The sequence below is a fragment of the Rhynchophorus ferrugineus genome, unplaced genomic scaffold (genome assembly GCF_030347505.1).
Source record: "Rhynchophorus ferrugineus isolate W39M unplaced genomic scaffold, kcgeb_rfMv2 rfM4, whole genome shotgun sequence".
In the NCBI taxonomy this organism is placed as follows: Eukaryota; Metazoa; Arthropoda; class Insecta; order Coleoptera; family Curculionidae; genus Rhynchophorus; species Rhynchophorus ferrugineus.
Window position 1 is genome coordinate 35,738,062 of NW_027472583.1, and position 22,866 is coordinate 35,760,927.

Here is a 22,866-nt window from a genome sequence, read left to right on the forward strand (position 1 = left end):
TGTGATTGGATATTCTCATATATATCTTATCATTTCTTACCACGTCTTAGAATTGAATATTTTCTTCAATCACCTATTCAGTCTGATAAAGTTTGATAAAGTGTAAAAACTTACTTAATTGCATATTTCATGAAGATATTTCATTACAGGCAAGCAAATACCATTTGTTTGAATTTTCTTGTTTAAGTGAAACTAACTTCATTAATTACTATTGAAAACTAATAAATTAGTTGCATTTATTTGATTGCAAGTTGAAGAATATGAAAGATTACAGAGCTAGTGACCATATACAATGCCGTTTCTTCGTTGCTTTTGGAATTTTCGAAAGGAAGCCAAATTTTAGATAGTCAATTTTGCTCTAAAATAAAATTTGGCGCTAATGGATGGCTATACTGAGAATCAAACTTGTCTTACATGAAATTACGCCAAAAGTTTATTGATTTAACCCGAATTTTACTATTTGATAATACGATTTAGGCCAGGACGAGTGTACAAACCCAAATTTCTCGAAAGCAACGATGTTAAGGCCATCACCGTCAAATACGAGCCTTACACAATTATGATAACCAATATATTGTGGGCCAAACTCAATTATGTCTACTTGAACAAAGTTTGATTTCAATAAGACGTTGCTGTTGCTACTTATATGAACAATCGAAGAGGTGACATGAACAGACCAACTAGACTTTTATTGTGGACATTTTTTTTGTCGTAATAACTCCACCAATAAGACCGAACCTATGCACCATGAGAAATAGCAACAAATATTAGAGCTATGCCATATATTGAATACATAATCGCATACTGCATCTTTCAAATAAATAATAAATTCATTAATATCACACACAGGGCTTGCTTATCGAAAATCCTGGTAAAATCATATTTATCTAACTTTCCGTGAAAAAAAAAAACTTAAAAGCTTGACATGAATGAAGACATTAGTGTTATGGAAATTAAGTTCAGTGTATCTTGATTTATCGAACACAACACGTTTTACTTTTAATATTATAAGTAATATATCAATACAATATAATATTTAATTTATTCTACATATTGCAATCGCCATTACTGCGACTGTTGCCTTGAAAAGGTTCTCACCACTCCGGCAAAAATTCTTGAAACCTTATCCCTGTCACCTGCTGGATCTAACTGTGATTATAAACCATTCTTAAATCCACGTAAGCACACAAAACTCAAAATGTTTGGTCAACAAATTATATTTATGAAGAAAACCAACTTTCATCCTAATGATAAACAACATTGCACCATGAAAGGGTGATGTTTTGGAAAGATAACTTTTAGTTTTTCATTTGAAAATATATATAAGATTACTAATAATTTAGACTTTAATAAACTTTCAGAATATTAAAACTTGCTATACGGACTTCGAGACAATCGTTTATTGACAGACTCACTATTTTATAAGTTTTTACAGGTCGTATGACAATCAAGACACCCAAAAATATCCATCGAACTATTATTCATACCGTAAAGAAACGTTGCAAAATATACTGTACCTCTTAATATTCAAATGTTTTCATTAAATTCAATTATTCGAGTTTGATGGCCATAAAAACATGATAATTGATTCCAAACACGTGCAAAACATTCGATGACGTGCAAATTCGGCCTTTAGGAGATTTCCCTTCGGGTCCCTTTGATATTAAAAATGTAGGAATGTTTTGCCGCCGGTACTTTCTCGAACTTTTACATTCAATTTAAGTCCAAGTAGGCCGGGATCCAGAAAAAAACAGGTAAATTCGTATAAATAAGGCTGAAAACGCGCTTCGGGCTAAAAGAACAATTTGACATGCAAATTTAAATAGTTTTTATTGCCTTAATAACATCTTAACGGAGCTGAGGACACCAAAGGAGTCCTTCCCGATATTAGATGTAATATTGTTACGAATTTAATAATTTGTTTCCGGGGGGTGCCCGAAATTCACCGGCATTACTGACATTTTTATAACATACAATTTGAATTGAAAATGAATTGACGAATTTATTATAAATTTAATATATACAAGGTTCTTTGATAATAATGCGGAAATATTGAGTGCTAACACGTATTGCGATCATTATTTCACATAAAAAAAGACACTTATTGAGAATAATTAGTAGCATTTATATTAATCAAAATACCAAAAAGAACGATGCTACTTTGGCAACGATCCAATCATCGATACATTTTCGCACTTGCTTCGTGTAACCGATTTTGAAAATGCAAGACGATAACCTTGCACGTGTCCGAGTTACCGTGCGATTGTTGTTCTTTTTCAACAATATTTTATAGATTTTATTTAACTTGAAATTGTTGTTCTTTTTCAACCACCACTTCCTGTTTTAATTCAGAGTCATGATGATAGACCCAGTTTTCATCAATAATTATGAAATGGCGCACAAATCCTATTTAGTTGTTTTAACAGTGGTACACAAATGTCTGTGACCATGGCACTTATTGTATACATTACATGAGTCTTTCAAATTAAAGTTAATATGTTCATGAAACTTTGAAAATATTTTTATGAAGGAGGAAATATTAAAATGTCTTCAAAATGTTAATTCTACTATTGATGAGCAGCTTGCTGCAACTTATTATTTTTCAATAATACACTGTTAGTACTTAATTTTAATGAACTTTATCTTTATTTATAGAGGAGGCTTTAACTTGCAACGTCTGCGATAGAACATTCTCATGTCCCAAACAACTATCAGCGCACAAACAAAAAAAGAGACATTTTGGGTAAGTTAAGTAAGCTTAATTTTATAAGTAGACAATATAAACAAAAATATGACTATCTGAATCTACGGTCTGAAAGATACTCATCACTGAGCATAATATGGGTAATATGAGATACTTTGCAATTCTATGATATTCTGATAAAACTTTCAGTGATTCAGTTTGAGTGAACTTCCAGTCATTTTAACAATTTTCGAAGCGTTTGGCGCAAATCGTAATATCTTCAATTTTTCATCATTAATATTTGTCGACTATCAGAGTCTCTTCGTATCTTACAAATCAAAATCGTTACTCTATAACCACCTTAGAAATAAATGCTGAACTAAAGCATGACTTACTTTAAAATATTTTAGGCAACTCTCTTTTCATATTAAAATAATAGTGAAACAAAATTCTTCACATTGTGTTTAGTTGTGTCGTTATTTAATATTTAAATAAAATGTGTTAAAAGAGATTTTTAGTAATAACTATCATGTAGGAAATAGGTTGTTGAAAGCAACTATGGAATTTTTTGGTTTGTCATCAAGGCGTGCCTAAATAGTTCATCATATTGTAGTGAAACGTTATCACTTGTACTATCTACGCCCTTGAATGTTCCAAGCACAACATATTTATACAATTGAAAATAATATCTTTTTTTACAAAAACAAAATTTACCTCTATATGTGGATGCTTGGGCTTTAGCTTTCTACTAAAACTATTCATGTAGTATTATCATATATACCTTCAATATAATTTTGCTATCGCCCGATTTGGATACATAGTTTAAACTGTGGGTAATATTTTCATGATTTCTTTTGTTCATGCAAAAAACAATATACAATATACAATAACATAATAATTAAACATAATACTTATATATTCTAGCTAAACGGGAAACGACGTCTCGAGTTTTATTCTCACTTCGGGAAACTACGTCTTACTTTTGAGACTGAAGATACATTATAATACTCATCATTATTTTAACTACTACCAACTGATTAGTTTGAAGTCAATGCTGAGCTCAAACAATACAAAAATAATAATATAATTTTTTGTCATATACACAAAAAAAATTAACAAAATAAATCTAATTTCTTGCTCGTACTGACTTCAAACTGATCAGTAAGTAGTAGTTCAAATAATATTGTAAATAGATAAGTGGGTTTAGGTAGGTATTAAGCTAATTTGGTCTATATAGTAGAATATAAAATATGTGTAGTAGATTGGGTAAATAAGGTTTCTGTTTATTATTATTTAGTTATTACAACGATTATTATGTACATATTTTCTTTTAAAACGTCTTTTTTGGTTGTTAAAAGTTTAAGTATAATTATTTTTTACTTTTTTGTGAGTTCCTTATTTATTATTTGATGTTGATTCAATTTTTTTGTTAAAAATATTTTATGTATGCAATAGACAAAAAAAAACGACAGCTTATAGACAACTCTATAAAAAGTAAATAGCATTACTAATGGTTATTAACAATTTTCTAGTTCTTGTTTATTAATAATATTTTCTACCGTGCTGAGTTCTCTCAAAAATGACGAAAAAAATATATAAAAGTTAATAAAAAGGAAGCGGAAGTTCTTATCTCATGAAAGTATTACTAAAAAATCGAATATTTTATCTGGATGAGCGTTCCCCACCTTTTTCGAAAGATTTCACACGAATGGCATTGGATAAAATGCACAATATCCGACAGATTGGTCGGTTAGTGATATGGTATCAGTATTGATAAGCCTTAACGATATATATACTTTTCAATTTTCATGGCTTGGTGTTTTTTTAATAAAAATTTGATCACCATAGCTGTTATTAAAGAAATTAAAACATACTATTGTATACTAACGTATTTTTTCAATTTTTTGTTAACGTTGGTAAAAAAAAAATTCCACTATGTAATATGAAAAAATGTCAATAAACAATATGTTAAAAAGATAAAAGATAAACAATAAAAGATACAAAATTAAGTTTAAAAGTATCGCCATCATCATTATCAATTCATAGTGTCCACTCGGGACGTATGACTACGTCTCAACCAATACGCTGCTGTTGATGTGGGAGCACTTCGAATAATCTTCACTACCGTTAAGGGTCGTAATCGTTCCGACCTCAGAAAATATTATTCTCTGATTTTTAAAATCACTAGACAAATATGTAAAATTTTTCTTAGGAATCGTATTTGAGATACCCCAATCATACAGATGTGAGACTGTATTAGTGTCCACTTTATACTATAGTTAATATTTTGTTTTTGGACACGCACTATCTTGGAGAAGTAACCGCCACTTGGCTGATTCGACTTACTAAATTCCTTTCCTTACTCTAACTGAATACCGTTGAGTTTTACAATAGCAGGCGATATGTTTTTTAACAATATATTCCTTCGACAGTGCAGTGAAGAATGCCTGATACATATAAAAGCGAATATAGCGTTATCATCAACAAACCCGAGATTGGTCAAAAAGTATTTAGAATTATATTGAACGTCATGTCTTATTTTAATTCCAATTGCTTGTATATTTATCAACTTGCCAAATGCTTGCCTGTATATTTATCAACGATATCTGTTGGTAAAAGTGTAAAGTGTCAATGTAAAAAACTGTTAAACAACCTAACCTAATTGTAAAATTAGATGATTTTAACTCTGTCATTAATTTTGTCATTTAGTTTGATTGAAATTATTTTGAGAAATCTGCTAGCGAAACTCACTAAACAGTTTTAAAAGCTTGCAAAAGTAAACAAATGCTATTCCATCATATACGGATTGTCGGTTTTGGTTTAAGCGATTTAATTGTGGTAATTTGGTGTCAATGATTTGTCATTGACATTCTTTGGAAAGGCTTGAAGGGTCAACAAAATTATCGTATATTGTAACTGACTAAAATTAATTGTGAATTATTAGAATTCATCTCAGATAAACATTTGAGAGTTCATATCTCGAAGAGTTCATAATTTCAGTGGGTATGATCTCCATATATTCTTACAATTTTCATAATACTAAAACTAGGCCAAGTCACCAATTAAAACGCCTTCATGTTGGGTGTGTCACTCCAGATCCAGTCCACCACTCTATATTAAACCTTATATGGAAACCCTGTACTTGGAAATAACATAAATGGTAAAACAGATTTATAACTTGTAAAATTTACTTTATTTTTCATTATTATATCTCTCAACTTCAATACATTAAATCCAGCGATCCTTGTAAAATATTAAATTTCCGAAATTAGAAACCATTCCTCTTCTGTAAATAAGTTAGGAAGTTTTCAATTTGACATGTCTTATTAAAAACCCATCAAACGAGTGAATGAGGGTACTCGTTAAAAGCCATGCTAGAGTCAAAGAACTATAAAGTTGAACACTTAATTTGACTGTCAATGTTTCTTAATATTATACATCATTATTTAACTTTTATTGTACCTGTGTCGCCCCTATCTTTAATACACTTTTCAGATACGTTATAAATACAATATTACGGTCATTAAACTGAGAAATCTCATTTTAAATTCTAAAACTGTTTGCTTGAAATATTGAATATGATTCATATAGTTCTATAATATATAGAGACCCATTCTACAGAGGTTAGACAAAGTAATATGAGCACTATGATATTGCTCAGTTTACATGCCAGGTCTCTTGTAAGTTAAATTTCAATGTAATATATGCTTAAATATTGTTTAACATTTCACAAGTGAGAGTATACTCGGCAGTGATAGCATACACAAAACATGATAAAACATCATCGACAAATAGGAATACTGGGCTATACTAAAATTAACTATGACAGACCGAGGAGAATTGGAAATCAGGATTGTAGGCAGGCACCATAAAATTACTGCAACAAAAGCGCCAAAAAAGCTCAACACTCACTGAAGAACATCAAAAGAAATCTACGATCTGAACTGTCTGCTTCCTAGAGCCAAACATAGGGAAGTTTCCATTATGATTTGGATGGCTATATAGTGGTATTCAGCTGATCTTCGTATTCAGTGATCAAGTTCTTAACATGATGTAGCCTCATTTTTGTAAAGTGGCCTTCAGTCAAACGGTTCTCTTCACCGAAGAAATCTATCAATCAAGGTTATGAATCAAACCAACGATACGTTTCCTTAATGGGGTTTTGATAAAGGGCGCCACTTGAGTTTTATATATCTCCGATATCCTAAACTATAAAGGGAATACAGGATGCTTTAAATAAGGAAACTAAATAAATGGTATAAAGAAATATGAGAGCTTAAATAAATTATTTATATTAAACATTAAAACTATAAAATTCACAATAATCTCAAAAGGCCACTCCGGACAGTGTCACACTCTCTACCAAATCTTCATCGGTGTTCGTCTACGGATCCGATGGCACGAATTTTCAAAACCATTTTTTAAATTACACAAGATATACGCCACGATAAATAAAAAGGAGCGTTACAATAATTAGCACATTGCTGCCAAAGAGTGTTATAAAATTATTCTCTCTCAACATACCATCAAACATCTTCCCTAGCCAGCACAATCATCAATCCTCAACATAACTGAACAGTTATGCAGAGCTTTTGAGCAGAAGGTGAGAAGTAGATTTCCATTCCTATATCAGTGAATCAATTAGCGAATATTTTGCTACAAGAATTCGGCAACATTCCGTTGGCAACTCTTGTCAACAACAACGAACATTCAGAAATATATAAAATTAATTCTTGGAATAATAAAAATAAAAATAAGGACAGTGACATATATTAACTAAGCCAATGAATCACACAATAAAGTCGTAAATATGATGAGGACTATTGTTATTATAAGAAAGTGTGCGAAATGGGACCAAGGAAAGTATCCTCGACGTTCCCAAAGCGTCCTTTTGTAATCTATGCCAAGGGTGGAAAGAGAGTAGGCGGTGCCGGTCAAATAACAGCGGTCAATCATGGATCGCTAACAATATTATTTTATCCATCTCCTGTTTATTTAGAATTACGAGCTTTTAGAGACATTGGCCTAGATTATATTCGGTTTCATTTGAAGCTTAACGATGTACGAGCGATTCGCATGCCCCGCTGTGGATCTGACCACTATTATGATGCAATTACATGAAAAATATTGAAAAAGAAGCATGGCTTTTAATCTGATGGTGCAAACTGTTTAACTGATCTAATATTTATTAATACAGATATTGAAACTTCGAACATTCGCGAGGATATCATTACAAATAGGAAAATTAAGTAATAAAAAACATTGTATTACAACTAAGCAATCGTCTCAACGGTATCCAGTTAGAACTAATGTAGCAGTTCAAACACTTGATATCAGTAATAGATGGAAGGAAAGTTTGCATCTACAGCTGAAGTAATAAACCGAATAGGCCAAGTGATAAGAGATCTTCCTTTTCTAAAAGAGTATATATGGAAGAGAGAAAACACTATTAGGACTCTTGAAAAGCGCTTATTTTGCCAATATTTCTACAGAGCTCCAAGACTTGGACACTGTTGCAGTCCGACATATGAAACTTTTCAATCCGCTACTTCATATACTTTTAACCCTTCACTTTTGGATGGTGACAGTTTGATTAATTTAAGTCCATACTACCATGTGCTTGCAAAAACATGTTCCTCACATACTTCAACGTAAGTAAGTAAAACAAAAGTGCACAGCGAACAATGCTTATTTGGTAGCTTCAAAATCACTAATACTTGAATATTATGCTGTTAATAGATGTTTAACGATAACGTTACCCATGTCTAATGATGCTTCATGAAAATACCCGATCTTACGTCACTCTTCAAACCCAGGGTTTTCGGATTCATTTTGGGCGGGATGTCATACCTCACCTACCTTACAGTCCGGAGTTGGCGGCTAATGATTATTATTTGTTCCCCAAGTTCAAGAAACACGCAACTGGCTGACGCTTTCAACGAGATGATTAAGTTAAAGAAGAGGTGAAACGCTTCTCCAACGGATACGTAGCAGATTTCTACGACTTATGCAAAAATTGGAAAGCACTTTACAAAAAATATATTAGAAGATTGTGTAGAAAAATAGTTTTTTTTTTCAAACAATGTAATTTCTAAGAGAGCAGACAATAAAAATAAACTATTTGTTGGACGAGCTGAATAACACAATTTTGCCGCCCAAATTATTGATTGTAGGAAGTAGGAAGTCTAGTTGCTGTTTTTTTTTGATTTTCCATGCATAGACCCGGCCGTTTGTAGGAAACAATTAAGACGATGATTCATCGGACTATATCTCATTCTTGCAAACATCCACTGTTTTGGTTTTATTATCGTTTCACCATCTCTATCATAGCTTAGCTTTATTGACCATCGTACTGGTTTTGTCTAAGCAGTATATATAATAACAATACAATAAATAAATAAATAATGAATAAAATAACAATAAAATTTGTATTCTGCTAAACTTATCATATAAACTAATTATGCTAAAGAGTCTTAGGTCGTCGAACTCAATCTAATGTAGACGATCTAACAGCACTGATAACTAACGAGAGAAAATAATAATAGTCGTATTGGTATGTCGCAATTGCGCTCGAGAGTGACTGAAAATGAAGCGGATAGGCTTATGATGCAACGGGTCCGTGCACATGAAGCACAACAACAGCGAACATAAACAACATACACTAAAAAGTTAGCTATACAGCAATCCATGATCCTGTGATCCATGAACAAGCATAATTCCACTACGATCTTGAAAAAGACCATGATAACGAGCCAGCTGCAATTGAAAAGTTGACGTTTGTAATATTATAAGATATTATAATAGTGCGCTATACTACTATGTTATGTTGTGCCGGTGAAAAAGTAAAATTGCCACACTTTTATCCATCCCCAAATCCTTTTCTCACATTAGTTTCAGGGATGGGGTATGATTCTAACCACATCTTGGCCAATATTCGGAAACATAATAGTTGTTTGTCGTTACGCATATCATATAGGACAATTTCCTGCTCACTTCTGAGGTATTATACCATAAAAGATTTTGGTAGCATTCAAATTTATATCAGGAATGAGGTAACAACATCTTAAAAAATTGCAGATACAATGACATCTATTTCTTACTAGGAGCGCTGTTACCATTACCAGAGGCAGAGCATCAATTCTTAGGCTTACAATTTATTTTATGAGCAATCCGAATGTGAAAATGAATAAGCGTTGTGTCCACAATCCAACAGTGAAGCGAACTATTTTTCAAGAACTACAATCGTTTCTTCATCAGAATAACGGTTTTGTCAAAATGTTCAAAACAGCCTTGGATCAGATGCTATCTATTATATACTATATAACTATTATATATAACTATTATATACTATATAACTATTATATACTATATAACTATTATATACTATTATAACTGTATAATAGTCAGTGCCAGTGAGCACGCGAGGAGACAAATCGACAATCATCGAAGTAGCTATCGTTATTGTCGGAAAAAATTCGTAGATGTAGATGATAGGAAGTTCACCGAGTCATCTAGTAAATATAAGAATTATTAATTTAATAGTATGAGATGAGATATACACCACAACCATATTTAAAAAAATAATGGGTCTTAAAAATTCACTTACTTTTATCTCTATCATTTTAGTACGGGTCCTAGCAATGTAGAGAAAACAAGAGATTCAGGTAAGCTAATTTTTTGACATTTGATCTGTTTCACTCTCTCGGTCAACATTCGGTCCATTTGGCTGGCAACAGGGGTTGCGTTTACCATTGCTCATCGTATCTGTACGGGTAAAAATATTCAATTTTTAAATTAATTAAGAATCGATTTCTTAATGACTTTTGATAGGCTTAACAAAAATATTTAATTTATTGCCAGATATTTTTATGATGCTACTTTTTATTTATAAAAAAAAATTCAAATTATTTCAGTATGTCTGTAATTTTTATATGATATTATTTATGCATCAAAATACGTAAAATTAATTTGCCACACAATAGTTATATTGTTAAATAATAAGGAACATTGATTAGGTCCGTAAAATTGAATAGATATGTTGAAAGAGTGCTATCAGAAGGGGTTTCGGCCGCCGAGAAAAATATCGATGTTTCGAATTAGATTTATCGATATATCGGAGAAAAAAAATGATATTTTTATTAAAATTAAGTACCAATTTAAAAAGTTTATTAAAATAATTATATTGTTTTTTATAATGAGATATATTAAAAGATAAAAAGATATATTTAATTTTTTTGAAAAAATATCAAAAAATATCGATTTATCAGTCAAAAAAATATCGATGTTAAGCCAATCAGTCATTTACGCAACTCCTGCCGCCAGCCAGATGGGCCGTGCGCTAACCGAGAGAGTGAAAGAGATGATGTCAAAAGATCAGCTTCCCTGAAATTCTCTCTCAAAAATGTTGCTAGCTCCTAGACTATTTATTGATACGAATCAATGAAATGTTTAGAAAATGTGAAGCAGCACCACTTGTATGAAACAAAATTATTATAATAAAATAATTACACTTTTTAAACCTACGGAAACAAATGCCTAACTTTTATCCGATATTTTTATTAGCTAAAGACGAAGATTGATCTTATATTATTAACTTTTCAATTTAACAGAATTTATTCAAAATTCATTAAAACATTCTCCCGCCTTGATTCTAATTAAGTTACCTCGAAAAAAAGATCAACCGATAACTCAATCAAAACTTGAGAAAACGCTCGATGGAGAGTATTTTTATAACATAAATTAATAAGAAAAGAATGTTTTATATTAATTAACATAAAACGTCCTTTTCTTACCGAACATTCTGCATTAATTACCTCTTCGGTCCAATTAAAGATTAAAACAAAATTAGGTTTATTCCGTCGTTTATTCTAAAGCACGTTCAGGGTTTTCTTTTGTCTTTTACTCAAAAAAACGGTGCCTAATTAGTATTAATTTTTTTCTAAAGAGCGACTAAACTTTTACATAATTGCTTATACATTAAATTGAAGTTGGGGAAAGTTACATTCACTAATATTAAGTAGATATCTAGTAACAACATTTATATGTTTGAAATAATATCAAAATAATAAAAGTGTAAAAGTTAAATTTGAATTCGTTTTGACCAATTGTAACGTAAAACGGAAATATAAACAAATTTCAGCGTTAGTCCTCCATTTGTTCTATATTAAATCTGGTAAAATAACTGACATACATACATATTTGAAAATCTGAAAGAGTATTTCCGATAATTTTTCAAAAAATAACAATATATTGCGCTTTTCAAATGGAGATTCCAGTAGGCCGTTTTTAGAGATTTCCAAAAGGTTATAACAAAAGAGAGCACAAAACTATCGGAAAATCAGTGATGTTTATGGTAATTTTGTTCCGGACTTTTAATATTTAATTTTTTTTATAACATCTTTATTAGATACGCTTTGTACAATCTAAATTTAAAATTAATTTATTACTACTTTTCCTATGTACTTGGATTAATTAACAAGCAAGACGAGTGCGAGAAAATACATCAGTATGTATTCCTCAATTATAAAATTATAATTATTTATTAATTATTAACTTATAGCTATAGTTTACACCAATATTATACACTAAATGTTCACACAAGTTCGTATGGTTTTGTTCGTTTCAATCTCCTTACATCCTGCGCGCTGTCCAGCAGTTGTATTGCTTCCACGTTAGTGTGATTTAATAATCTTCTTTCGTGTTTCAAGGCGAAATCCTGCACAACTTCGCAAATCCATTTGACTTCCAGGTCATCGTGCAGTTCTTCATTGGTTACATAGCGATAGGCATTGGTAATCAAGTTTTCTAGTGCAACCCCATATTTGCACCCCATAGGTCCAAATTGGCTTTATAATTGTATTATAGATCAACCTCTTTGATTTTAGATCAAGTTGAGAGTATCTTCCGACTAACCAGTATAGTTGTTTTATTTTGGTTCTAATGTGTTTTGCTTTTTGTCTAACGTGATGCTTTTAATATTAATGATGAACGTTGTTTTGGCCGACCAGTTATTCAAAAGAGTCTATGAAATTCTTTAAAATATCGAAGTATGCTGACATTTTTCATATTGCCACGTCTCTACAAGATTCAACATAGTACCAAAGAAAGCCCGATGTTTGCATTACGCATGAAATAACTTAACAAATAACAATGTTATGTTAATGAACCAACGGCTATTGTTGCGCATATCTTAAATCATCATCGTAATATTTAGTGTTAAATAAACGCATTTTTTTAGGTCATTTTAACCACCACCACCTTACTCTGAATATTATTTACCTGGGTGGCCCAATAAGTATTTTGCCTACAATAGAAAAATTAGGTAATATAAAAGTGGCGATTTATTTCTCAACATAGTCTCCCTTTAACTCGATATACTTGACCCAGCGATGCTCCAACTTCTTTAACCCGTCTAAAAAATACGTTTTTTCGAGGTCCGCAATGGGTGCCCCCGTGGCGGGATGACCTCTTCCTTCGACTCAAATTTCTGCCCTGTGAGTGACTTTTATCATGTTCGGAAACAAAAAGAAACACGGGGTCAAATAAGAAACATATGGTAGATGTGGCAGTAGTTCGTAGCCCAATTCAATCAATTTAGTAGTAGCGAGGGCCGAGCATTATGGTGTAAGAGTACTTTTTCTTTGCTGATTAGGCCATTTCCTCTGCGATTGAACGTCGAATTGGCCCAATTATTCAGCGTAGTACGGTTCTGTGGCCATTCTGTCCTTCTCCAGGTAGTCTTTTCCGCCAATAGGACAGCCCTCGCCTTTTTCGGAACACATTCGCCGGTGAAGTCCACTATTTCGACTGTTCTTTAATCTTTCGTATGTACCATCCAAAAACTCATTCGTATTGCGCTTAAACAACGTCAAACACTACACTGAAATGGTCTCAGGGTTGCTCTTGTTGTCCGGAGTGAGCGAATACGGTATCCATCACGCCGACGGCGTTCTAATACCCAAAATGACATGCAGGATATGAAGCACGCGGTCTTTAACCAATACAAGATCGCGGATGTTTATCATGTTATCCTTCGTGATACCCGTTCCGGGGCACTTGGGCGTGACTCATCAAAAACCGATGTGCGACCACGTTGAAATTTGTTAAACCAATTTTTGTTGGTTGTCATGAAAGGAGAAGAGTCACGGTACTCAGCATTCATTGTTCTAAAAACGGCGGACACATCCGCTCCCGCACGCGCTCAGAACAAACTTACAAGTCCGATTCGGTTGAAATTTTAACAGTAACCGTCTACGAGAATGAGAACGAAAGTCGGTCTGATCACTAGTGAAATGTTAAAACAATTCCCTAAAAGAACATAATAAATTCATAATAAAAATTCAATCAACCGGCTTGGTGACGCAGTGATAAAGGCGATGGGACCTTCTCCTACTGTTGCTATAGCAGCGGGTTCGAATCCTGCTGGGGCATGGTCGTAAATTTATGTTTGTGATTGTTTAAAATTTGTGATTGTTCTAGGCAAAGTGTAAAATCCCACAAGGAAAATGATCCCAGTGACGCCAGTAACCAAGCTGGGAAGACCGGATGTCTTCTGGGATGATTTCTAAAGTTGGTCACTCACCAGTCGGTAGGCTTAATGCTGAGGACCGTGGTTCGGAACTCACATGAAACTATAGGCCCAGTCCAGATAAACCCATAGTTAGTAATAGGAGATAAAATATATTTAAAAAAAAAATAAAATAATTTTCTTTTAAATCGATCAATCAATCCCGTACTCTCAGTTTGGATTCAAATAAAAACGTTAGAAAATCGATCAGATCCATCGAGTAACGAACATCAATGAACGTTTTTAGGAAGAAAAACATTATGCTCTTCAGTTTTCCTTGATGTGGCACAAGCCTTCGAAACAGTTTAGCATTACAAAATATTGATTGTTATATAAATATTGATAACTAAACAAAATGCTTCCAAATAAATATATAGAAATATACAACATCCTATACTTCCAGCGGTCTTTTCAAAATAAAATTATTTTTTTTATTATTCTGCAACTACTACCAAAATCTGCCCAGAGGGTAACAAGTATTTGTTATGTACATGTTATATATAGATGGCATGTAGAAAATCACTTCATTAAGTGATCTCCTGTTTAAAATACTATTTTAATTAATTAGATTTATTCTGCGGCTTATTCTAAAGTCTATATATGTCCATTAATCAGATCGGATGGTGTTAGATAGCTGATTAGCGAGTACATTGAAATGCACTGGCACTCATTCAAAGTACTTCACACCAACACGTTGAATTAAACTCATTACTGAGGAATTATCGCTTTGTATCACTTCATTTGAAACATAGTACGGAGCATTGATAATGGTACCCTTTATTGTGGAACCGTTGTATGATGAATATATTAGACTTGCTAGCGGTTCCCCATAGTTGGATTCCATATAACCAAATATGCTTGATGTGATGTGACCGATAAGCTAATACATTTGGTAGAGTTTAAGTCCAAGTTATTTCCGTTTGGCGAGTGTGTACTTCTTCCAAGTTAGGTGTCGGGCTCTGCTTGCGGAAGTTGACAATTATTGAGATAGACCGGTTCTTATACGGAGCGTAAAAGTTATATGACTGGATTTTGTCTCGTTGACAGTTTTATACGCCATCTTTTCAGCCACATTTGTGTGTTTGTCGGTTAATTAATACTGTGGCTAGATCTTCTAAGACTGCCGTGTCGTCCATTTGCCATAGTGATTATTCTTGTTATAGGTAGATCGGCTGTATACAGAAGATGTACTGGACCCTGAATATTGTGACGTGAGATTTTAGTAACTCATAATCCGGATAAGGGAGAAGTTTCTTTAATTTAACCTGCAATCCCGTATGCCATCTTTATCAAGGCCTGAGATATGTCTAGGAATGCAGCTGAACAATATCTTACGTCTATGCACTTGTTCTAATGTCCCATGTTGATTGCCAAACCCGAATTGGTGTTCTGGAATGCTTTCTCTTTTCTATAACACAATTGAGCCTCTTTATGTACAGTTTCTCAAGAACTTTTAAGATTATCGGTAATAAAGTCAGAGGCCGGTGGGAGGTAACATCTTCTGGTGTTTTCCGTGGTTTGAGAATCATTATTATTTGAGCTACTTTCCAGATACTGGGAAAATAATGAATTTGTAATATAGCATTGAATGTGAATCTTTGTTTCTCTCTTCATCTCTCTTCTCTGATAGTTCCTGTATTATTTTTCCGATTATTAGACCATTTCCAGGTGCATTTTTACAATTAATCCATCTGATTATTATTTGTTGAGCTTCTTTGAAGGTGAGTTTTTTATGTGTTAACTCCATTTGAAATGGCGAATTTAGGAACCTAGTAATTTTAATTTCATCGTTTTGAAATAGCTCAGACGAGAAGGGTTTGAAGACGTTTTTTAAATAATTTGCGTTTAAATACTTTACTTACGTTTCGTGTTGCCTTCCACTATAAATAATATGTAGTGTCAGTTAGTCTCAAATTCTCTAAGTAATTCTGAATACTTTTTTGTCATCAGTTGGTTCATTTTGAATCAACCATTCCGCTCTTTTATTGCTTTATTAAATTTTCTTTTGTGTCCCAGGGAACATTTTGATTATATCCTATAATTATTCTGTAACAGTGATATATCTATACTGGGGGCCTTACGACCACAATCCGCAAGCCACAATAGCGGGTGATTCTGCTCTATTAGCAGTGAACAGTAATCAGGAAATATCTACAAGGAGACGTCGGCAGCTAGCGATAAAATAGTGGCTTGAACCAACCAGTGGCAAATAAAACGAAATTAATTTAAATATGTTCCTATTAAACTTACTCAACAAAAAAGTAAACAATATAGCGTACATTAAAAAATAGAATTAATTAGCTTGCTGAATAATAAAAACAAAAACCTTGAACATCTTTGAACACTATCGAAATATAAAAATAATATTATCATGCAATATAACACTAGTTTGTTTAATATTTTCTCTTTTTCAGGTTTTATTTGTTCTTCAATAATAGATTCTTTGCCTGATAGTGCATTAAAAATCTAGTATTCATGAAAGGAAATTCTTCTTTCACTGAATAGGCTTGGCTCTATTAGTTCTATACTGTTCTCTTAACCTAACACCCGACTGTATGTTGTATTTAGTATTATAAATAAAAATAGTTAAAATAGTATATTTATATTTCAAATACACCGCTTAACCGACTGGGTTGGCGCAGTGGTAAAGGCGACAGGATGGTCCACCTACTGTTGCGATAGTCGCGGGTCCGAATCGTGCTGGGGCATGGTCGTAAATGTATATGTGTGATTGTCCTAGGCAAGAGTGTAAAATCCGTAAAATTCGTATATTCAATATATACCAGATATTATTTTGTAATTTGTATTTTAATTAAAGCAAATAGTGTATTTTATTCAGCTCTGTCTACAAGTTATCGTGATCTATGATTTACGTAAATAAATAATTGTTAGAAATAAATTAATGGTTAATCTAGAATTCCAATTCTAAATATAGAATTCAACTAAAAATATCTATTTTCAAATAAAATCATAATAACAAGATTAATTTTAGAATTACCAATAAAAAGCGTTTAAGCTAGACATATTATATTTACTATCTAACCGAAACTTTCTCCTCGGATACTGTGTTGTTCTATAAGAGAAACCTTCAAGAAACCGTCGCAGGAAAAGTTTAAAACACATCCTGAATCGTTAAATTGAGAACTGCCTCCGGAAAACTTTACCGGTTTCGACTTTTATTGGAGTTTGATTTATTGGAAGGCTTCGGTTGGGAACAGACTCGACTACCGTCGCTCTTGGTGCGAACTTTGTCGGTTCTCGAAAAGAAATGGATTCCGAAACACTTTGATCGTGATTTTCCATCGCAAAATTTATCGATTTCGTTATTTCGAAACTAATTAATTCCGATCCGTTGAAATAATAAAAGGTAAAATAGTTCGGTACTGGATATTTGATGCTAAAGAGGAATGCCGCTTCTGTTTCACGAAGTTGTTAACTTATTCTCGTGAATTTAATTTTGCAAGTATTAAAACTGCAATATATAGGGTGACTAATGTTTTAAATTTTACCATATCATACTTGTAAAATACAATTGCATTTCACATCAACAAATATGTTATTAAAGAGGTTCATTAACCACGTGATGTTTCTAACAACTTTTTCCAAACAAGACACTCGCCATAAGGAGAGTGCAGGACAACGGAATAAGTTAACATTTCAACCCCTTGAAAGACCTTCGATGGTGAAAATAAGCAGATATATTTTGAGAAGCGTATTGATCGTGGAAACTTTCGAAACGTGGAATTGTGATTCTCAGGGAATTTATAAGCGTATATTTTTTACGATATAAGAGAATCATCATTGGACCTTCCCGTCTCTAGAAATAATTACTAGTGAGGTTACGAGAAGAAAAATACCCCATCTAGTTTCACTGTACAAGGTATCCAATGAAGAATCAGTTGGAGATAAAATGCTAAGTATCCGTTTAATTAAATACGAGTCATCAAACATTCGTTAAACATAGTCCTCATAAAATTGATTACACTGAACTTAAAATGACGGGCATATAGGTCCCATCAAAATAAGCAAGGAAATTGAAAGAAAAGACCTGTCAAATAGAATTAGAAAATAAGAAATATATAGAGCTAATCGTGAAAAAAGAAATAAACCAGCAAAATTAAGAGACATAATAACAGTCAAATTAATAAGACATCAATTGAAAAGTTCCCGGCCTACCAGTTTTTGCCTACCAAGCAACACATTTTGTTGGCAGAATTAGTTTTTTTTATTCAACATAATTCTTTTCAAGGATGATACACCGATTATAGCGACCCACCAACTTTTCGATGCCATTTATAGTACGATTTGAACTTTACTTCAAAATAGGTCTCAGTTTCGGCGATCACCTCTTCATTCAACGAAAATTTCTTCCTAGCGAGCATTCTTTTGAGATCTGGGAACAGGAGATCGCTGAGGGCCACATCTGGAGAATACGGTGGATGAGGAAGCAATTCGAAGCCCAATTCATGAATTTTTGCCATCGTTTTCACTGACTTGTGACACGGTGTATTGTCTTGGTGAAGCAGCACTTTCTTTTTCTTCAAATGAGGCCGTTTTTCGGCGATTTCGTCCTTCAAACGATTCACTAACGCTATATAATAGTCGCTGTTGATGGTCCTTCCTTTTTCAAGGTAGTCGATGAAAATTATTCTATGCGCATCCCAAAATACAGACGCCGTAACCTTACCAGCCGACTGTTGCATTTTCCCACGTTTTAGAGCGGGTTCATCGTGTGCAGTCCTTTCAGATTACTGTCGATTGGACTTCGGAATGAAATGACGGAGCCATGTTTCATCTATTGCCACATATCGACGCAAAAACTCGGGTTTATTACGCTTGATCAACTTCAAGTACTGCTCCGAATAATCAACTCGTCGTTGTTTTTGGTCAAAAGTGAGCTCGCGCTGCACTCACTTTGCAAAGAGCTTTCTCATACCCAAATATTCGTAAATGATATGATATCCACATACATTTGATATCTTTAGAGTGTCTGCTATTTCATAGAATTTCAATTTACGGTCATTCAAAATCATTTTGTGGATTTTTTAAATGTTTTCGTCGGTAACAACCTCTTTTAGGCGTCCACTGCATTCACCGTCTTCGGTGCTCATTTCACCATGTCTAAATTTGGTATACCAATCCTTGATGGCCTTGGATCCTGCCTTTCCTGGTTCAATATCCGGCATCTCGGCGTCAAGTGAAGTTTTTGCTTCAACAAAAAGCAATATTTTATCAACACGCGAAACTCCTTTTAATCCATTTTTTCACAATAACAAAAGTTGCTTCACTCATAGTGCTATAATTCAGAAACTAATGGTCCGGCAGCTATCAAATATATAAACGCATCTTTTGAGGATTAGGGCTAACTCAAAAACATAGGGATTTAATTCTAGTAGCGCCATCTATGTGTCAGGTCGGGGACTTTTCAATTGACTTGTTAATATGGACATGCCTAAAGAAAGAGACAAATACAGAGAAAAATAAGATTTAAAGTGAGGAAAGAGAGGAAGAATGGCAAAACATTAAAGATAATATAATAGAAATTAATCACAGGACAGAGACAAAACAGATAAATGGACAGACATGAAAACAGGAAGACTAAAAAATGAAAACAGGAAGACAGGACACGTGAATGATAAAGTATTCAAACAATTGATGAGGAGAAATTGAAAAGGGGGCCATTAAGATAGCGGTGACGGTGAAAGGAAAATACATAACGAAAGAAAAAGGTTGAGTTAGATATACCATCAGTGACCGAAACAGAAAGTAAAATCAGAAACGAGAAAAATATATAATAAGTAAGAAACTAGAATAAAAATAGAAAAAGGAACAATGTACTCACAAAGGATATTACTAATAATGAAGAAGTAGAAAAATGCAGCTGTTGAACAGGGATGCAACTACATGCAAAGAGTTATTGACCGACTGATGCAATTAAAACTCCAAACCTATTAAATCTTTTCATAGTCAGCAACATATCCCCAAATTATATGGAAGTTGAAGAAAATTTTGACACTAAGTAAGAACATAATATAAAAAGAACAAAAACTAACACTAACAAATAAGCGCACAGACCGGACAGAATTTATAGAATAACTCGGCAATTAATTACACTTAGAAGCAGAAAGACTTGTAGACATCTACCAAGCTGTTTGGAATAATATCCCCAAAATGAAAAGGAATCAATTATTTTAAAGAAATTAAGCAAATAGTAGCTCAAAAACGAAAATTATGAAAAAATTACAATAAAATATAATACCTGAAATAATTTAAGTAATACAAGGCAAAGAATGCATCCATAAATAATTATCTGGGGTATCTAACAGATGTGTGTCAAGGAAGCAGACCCAACCTATGGGGGACATAGGAAGCAAATAGGCGCGCAACAATTATTTAGGACCAACCCTCAAACCAATTGAAATCGAGTTTGAACATAATCTACCGATCAGCGAATGCCAAAAATTTTCCGATTCAACTTGTTATACCCAAAAAAGTCTCCAGAGTTACAGAACTGACATCAATCCAAAGAAAGCACTAGGCTATGACTTAATAACCAGACTAAATTCTGAAAAATCAACTATAAAAGGCACTTATTAAGCTTACCATGCAAGTCCTTGACGTCAATTTGCACAAAAAGTTACTCGTCCGTGCTCTCTATGTTAGATATTCCTTTATCTTTGCAATATAATTCGCCAACACTCTATTTGTATTAACCACACTGTTTCGAGTCTGATGCTATCCACACTGTCTCGTTCAATATTATCGACCCTGCCGTACAGGATCTCCATATTACCAACCAAACCCCGTACACCTATTTCTCTTTCCCGTTATCATAACTGACGTATACTTCCTTAGGCAACCATCAATACACCAACCATCTATGAACGCTAACATATATAATAATAACCCATTTCTTTTGGTACAAATATATGTTGTGTGGTTCCAACAGAACAGTGTAACGTCATACATAGCGCATGCAACAGTAGGCATTCAGCATTAACGATTTAAGAATCTAGATACCTCCCGCAAAGGTGACGTGAATTGGCCGCCAAGATTTTGAAATTTGGCCTCGCTAAACTTTCCTTCTAGAGTTTTTGTTGTAGATTCATATCAATAAGTCCCATTCAACCGATACTCTCAAAGCCAACCTAAAACAGGCATCCTTCAATTGAACCACTCGGATCCGTACCACCTTGAGAAACCACGATAGATATTTCAACAGTATTATATTCTATACATAATATCACAAATAGCCAGAAACCACGATATAGCAAAACATATAAATATACTGCCTTCGAATACAAATCCGATCAACAAAAATTGTTAATTTTTAGTTTAGTCGAACAATATTGAGTTTTATTTTTTATTAATGGATAACATATAGAGACACAATTCTGGAAAAATGGATCTATTATAATTATTATTTTGATCACCATTCTTTCCAATTTTTTTTGTACAAATTTCCATTATTTCTTATAATTAGGGCATCTTAAACAATAATAAATATGAGCATAAAAATATGATTAGGTTCTTAAATAGAGTCTACTGCGTGACTAACCTCTTAGTAGTTCCACAATATGCCCAGAGGGTATAACTATTTGTTATATTTATATTATACATACATGTGTAAAATACCATTGTAATTAATTAGTATTATTTTAAAGCTTATTCTAAAGTCTATATATGTCCAATAATCAGATTGTATGGTGTTAGACGTTTTAGTCTACGTACTTCATTGTCACTTCGCTTATTTAACTGATTTGCGAATACATTGGGATGCACTTTTTCGAAGTACTTTACACGAACAGGTTTAATTACACTCGTTATTGGTTCTAGAGCAATATCACGTTGTATTACTTAATTTTAAAGGTAGTACGGAGCATCGACAATGGCACGCTCGCTCGATAAGACCGGACGTCTTTTGGAATAATGTCTTGGAAATAAAAGTTGTTCACTCGCCAGCCGGTAGGAATAATACCAAGGACCATGGTTCGGAGCCCACGTTGAGCAGTAGGTACCGTCCAGAGAAACCTTGGTTGATAAAAAGGAAACTTTAAAATATAACTAAAAATATTGCATACAGTAACTCCAGATTGTGGACGCCCTCAACGAATTCGCCTAGGTCACCTCTTAAATAAAATTTTTAATTACTCCATATTAATAGTATCTATAGAACTTTCATTGATTTTGTTGAATTTATTTTAAGCACATAGGGATGTATTTCCTAAAAAATTAAATTCGTATTCCTATTAGTATTCTTCATACTTGTATTTATGTTTAAATCGATTGTTGAAATTTTAAAATAACAACAGAACCTTTCTTACTCTGCATTTATAGTCTATATATTTCGTTTTCGACTCTTAACGATTTTTGGAATTTTTATCCTATCGCATTTTCCTTATCTAACTTTAGAACTCTGCCTATAACACTGTTATTGTTGCGAATTTTTCTTTAACGCCCCATTTGTAAAACATAATGCACTTTTAGACATCAGAATAAGGACGCACTACTTTCCATAGATCATAGTCTCCGGACATTCATTCTTTTCCAATTTCATCATTGTAGCAATACCACTATTTGAAACTAAATATTCTATTTTATCTGTCATCGTTTCGGC

General features: G+C 33.1%; 1 protein-coding gene across 1 annotated transcript in view; it reads left to right on the top strand.

Moving 5' to 3' along the window:
* The window catches only part of LOC143195168 (uncharacterized), a 330,561-nt gene that overhangs the window by 291,078 nt on the left and 16,617 nt on the right, over positions 1-22,866 (top strand). The window contains exon 3 of the mRNA XM_076402118.1: positions 2,656-2,743. Within this exon, the coding sequence (XP_076258233.1) occupies positions 2,656-2,743 (88 nt within the window). The remainder of the gene's footprint in view (positions 1-2,655; positions 2,744-22,866) is intronic.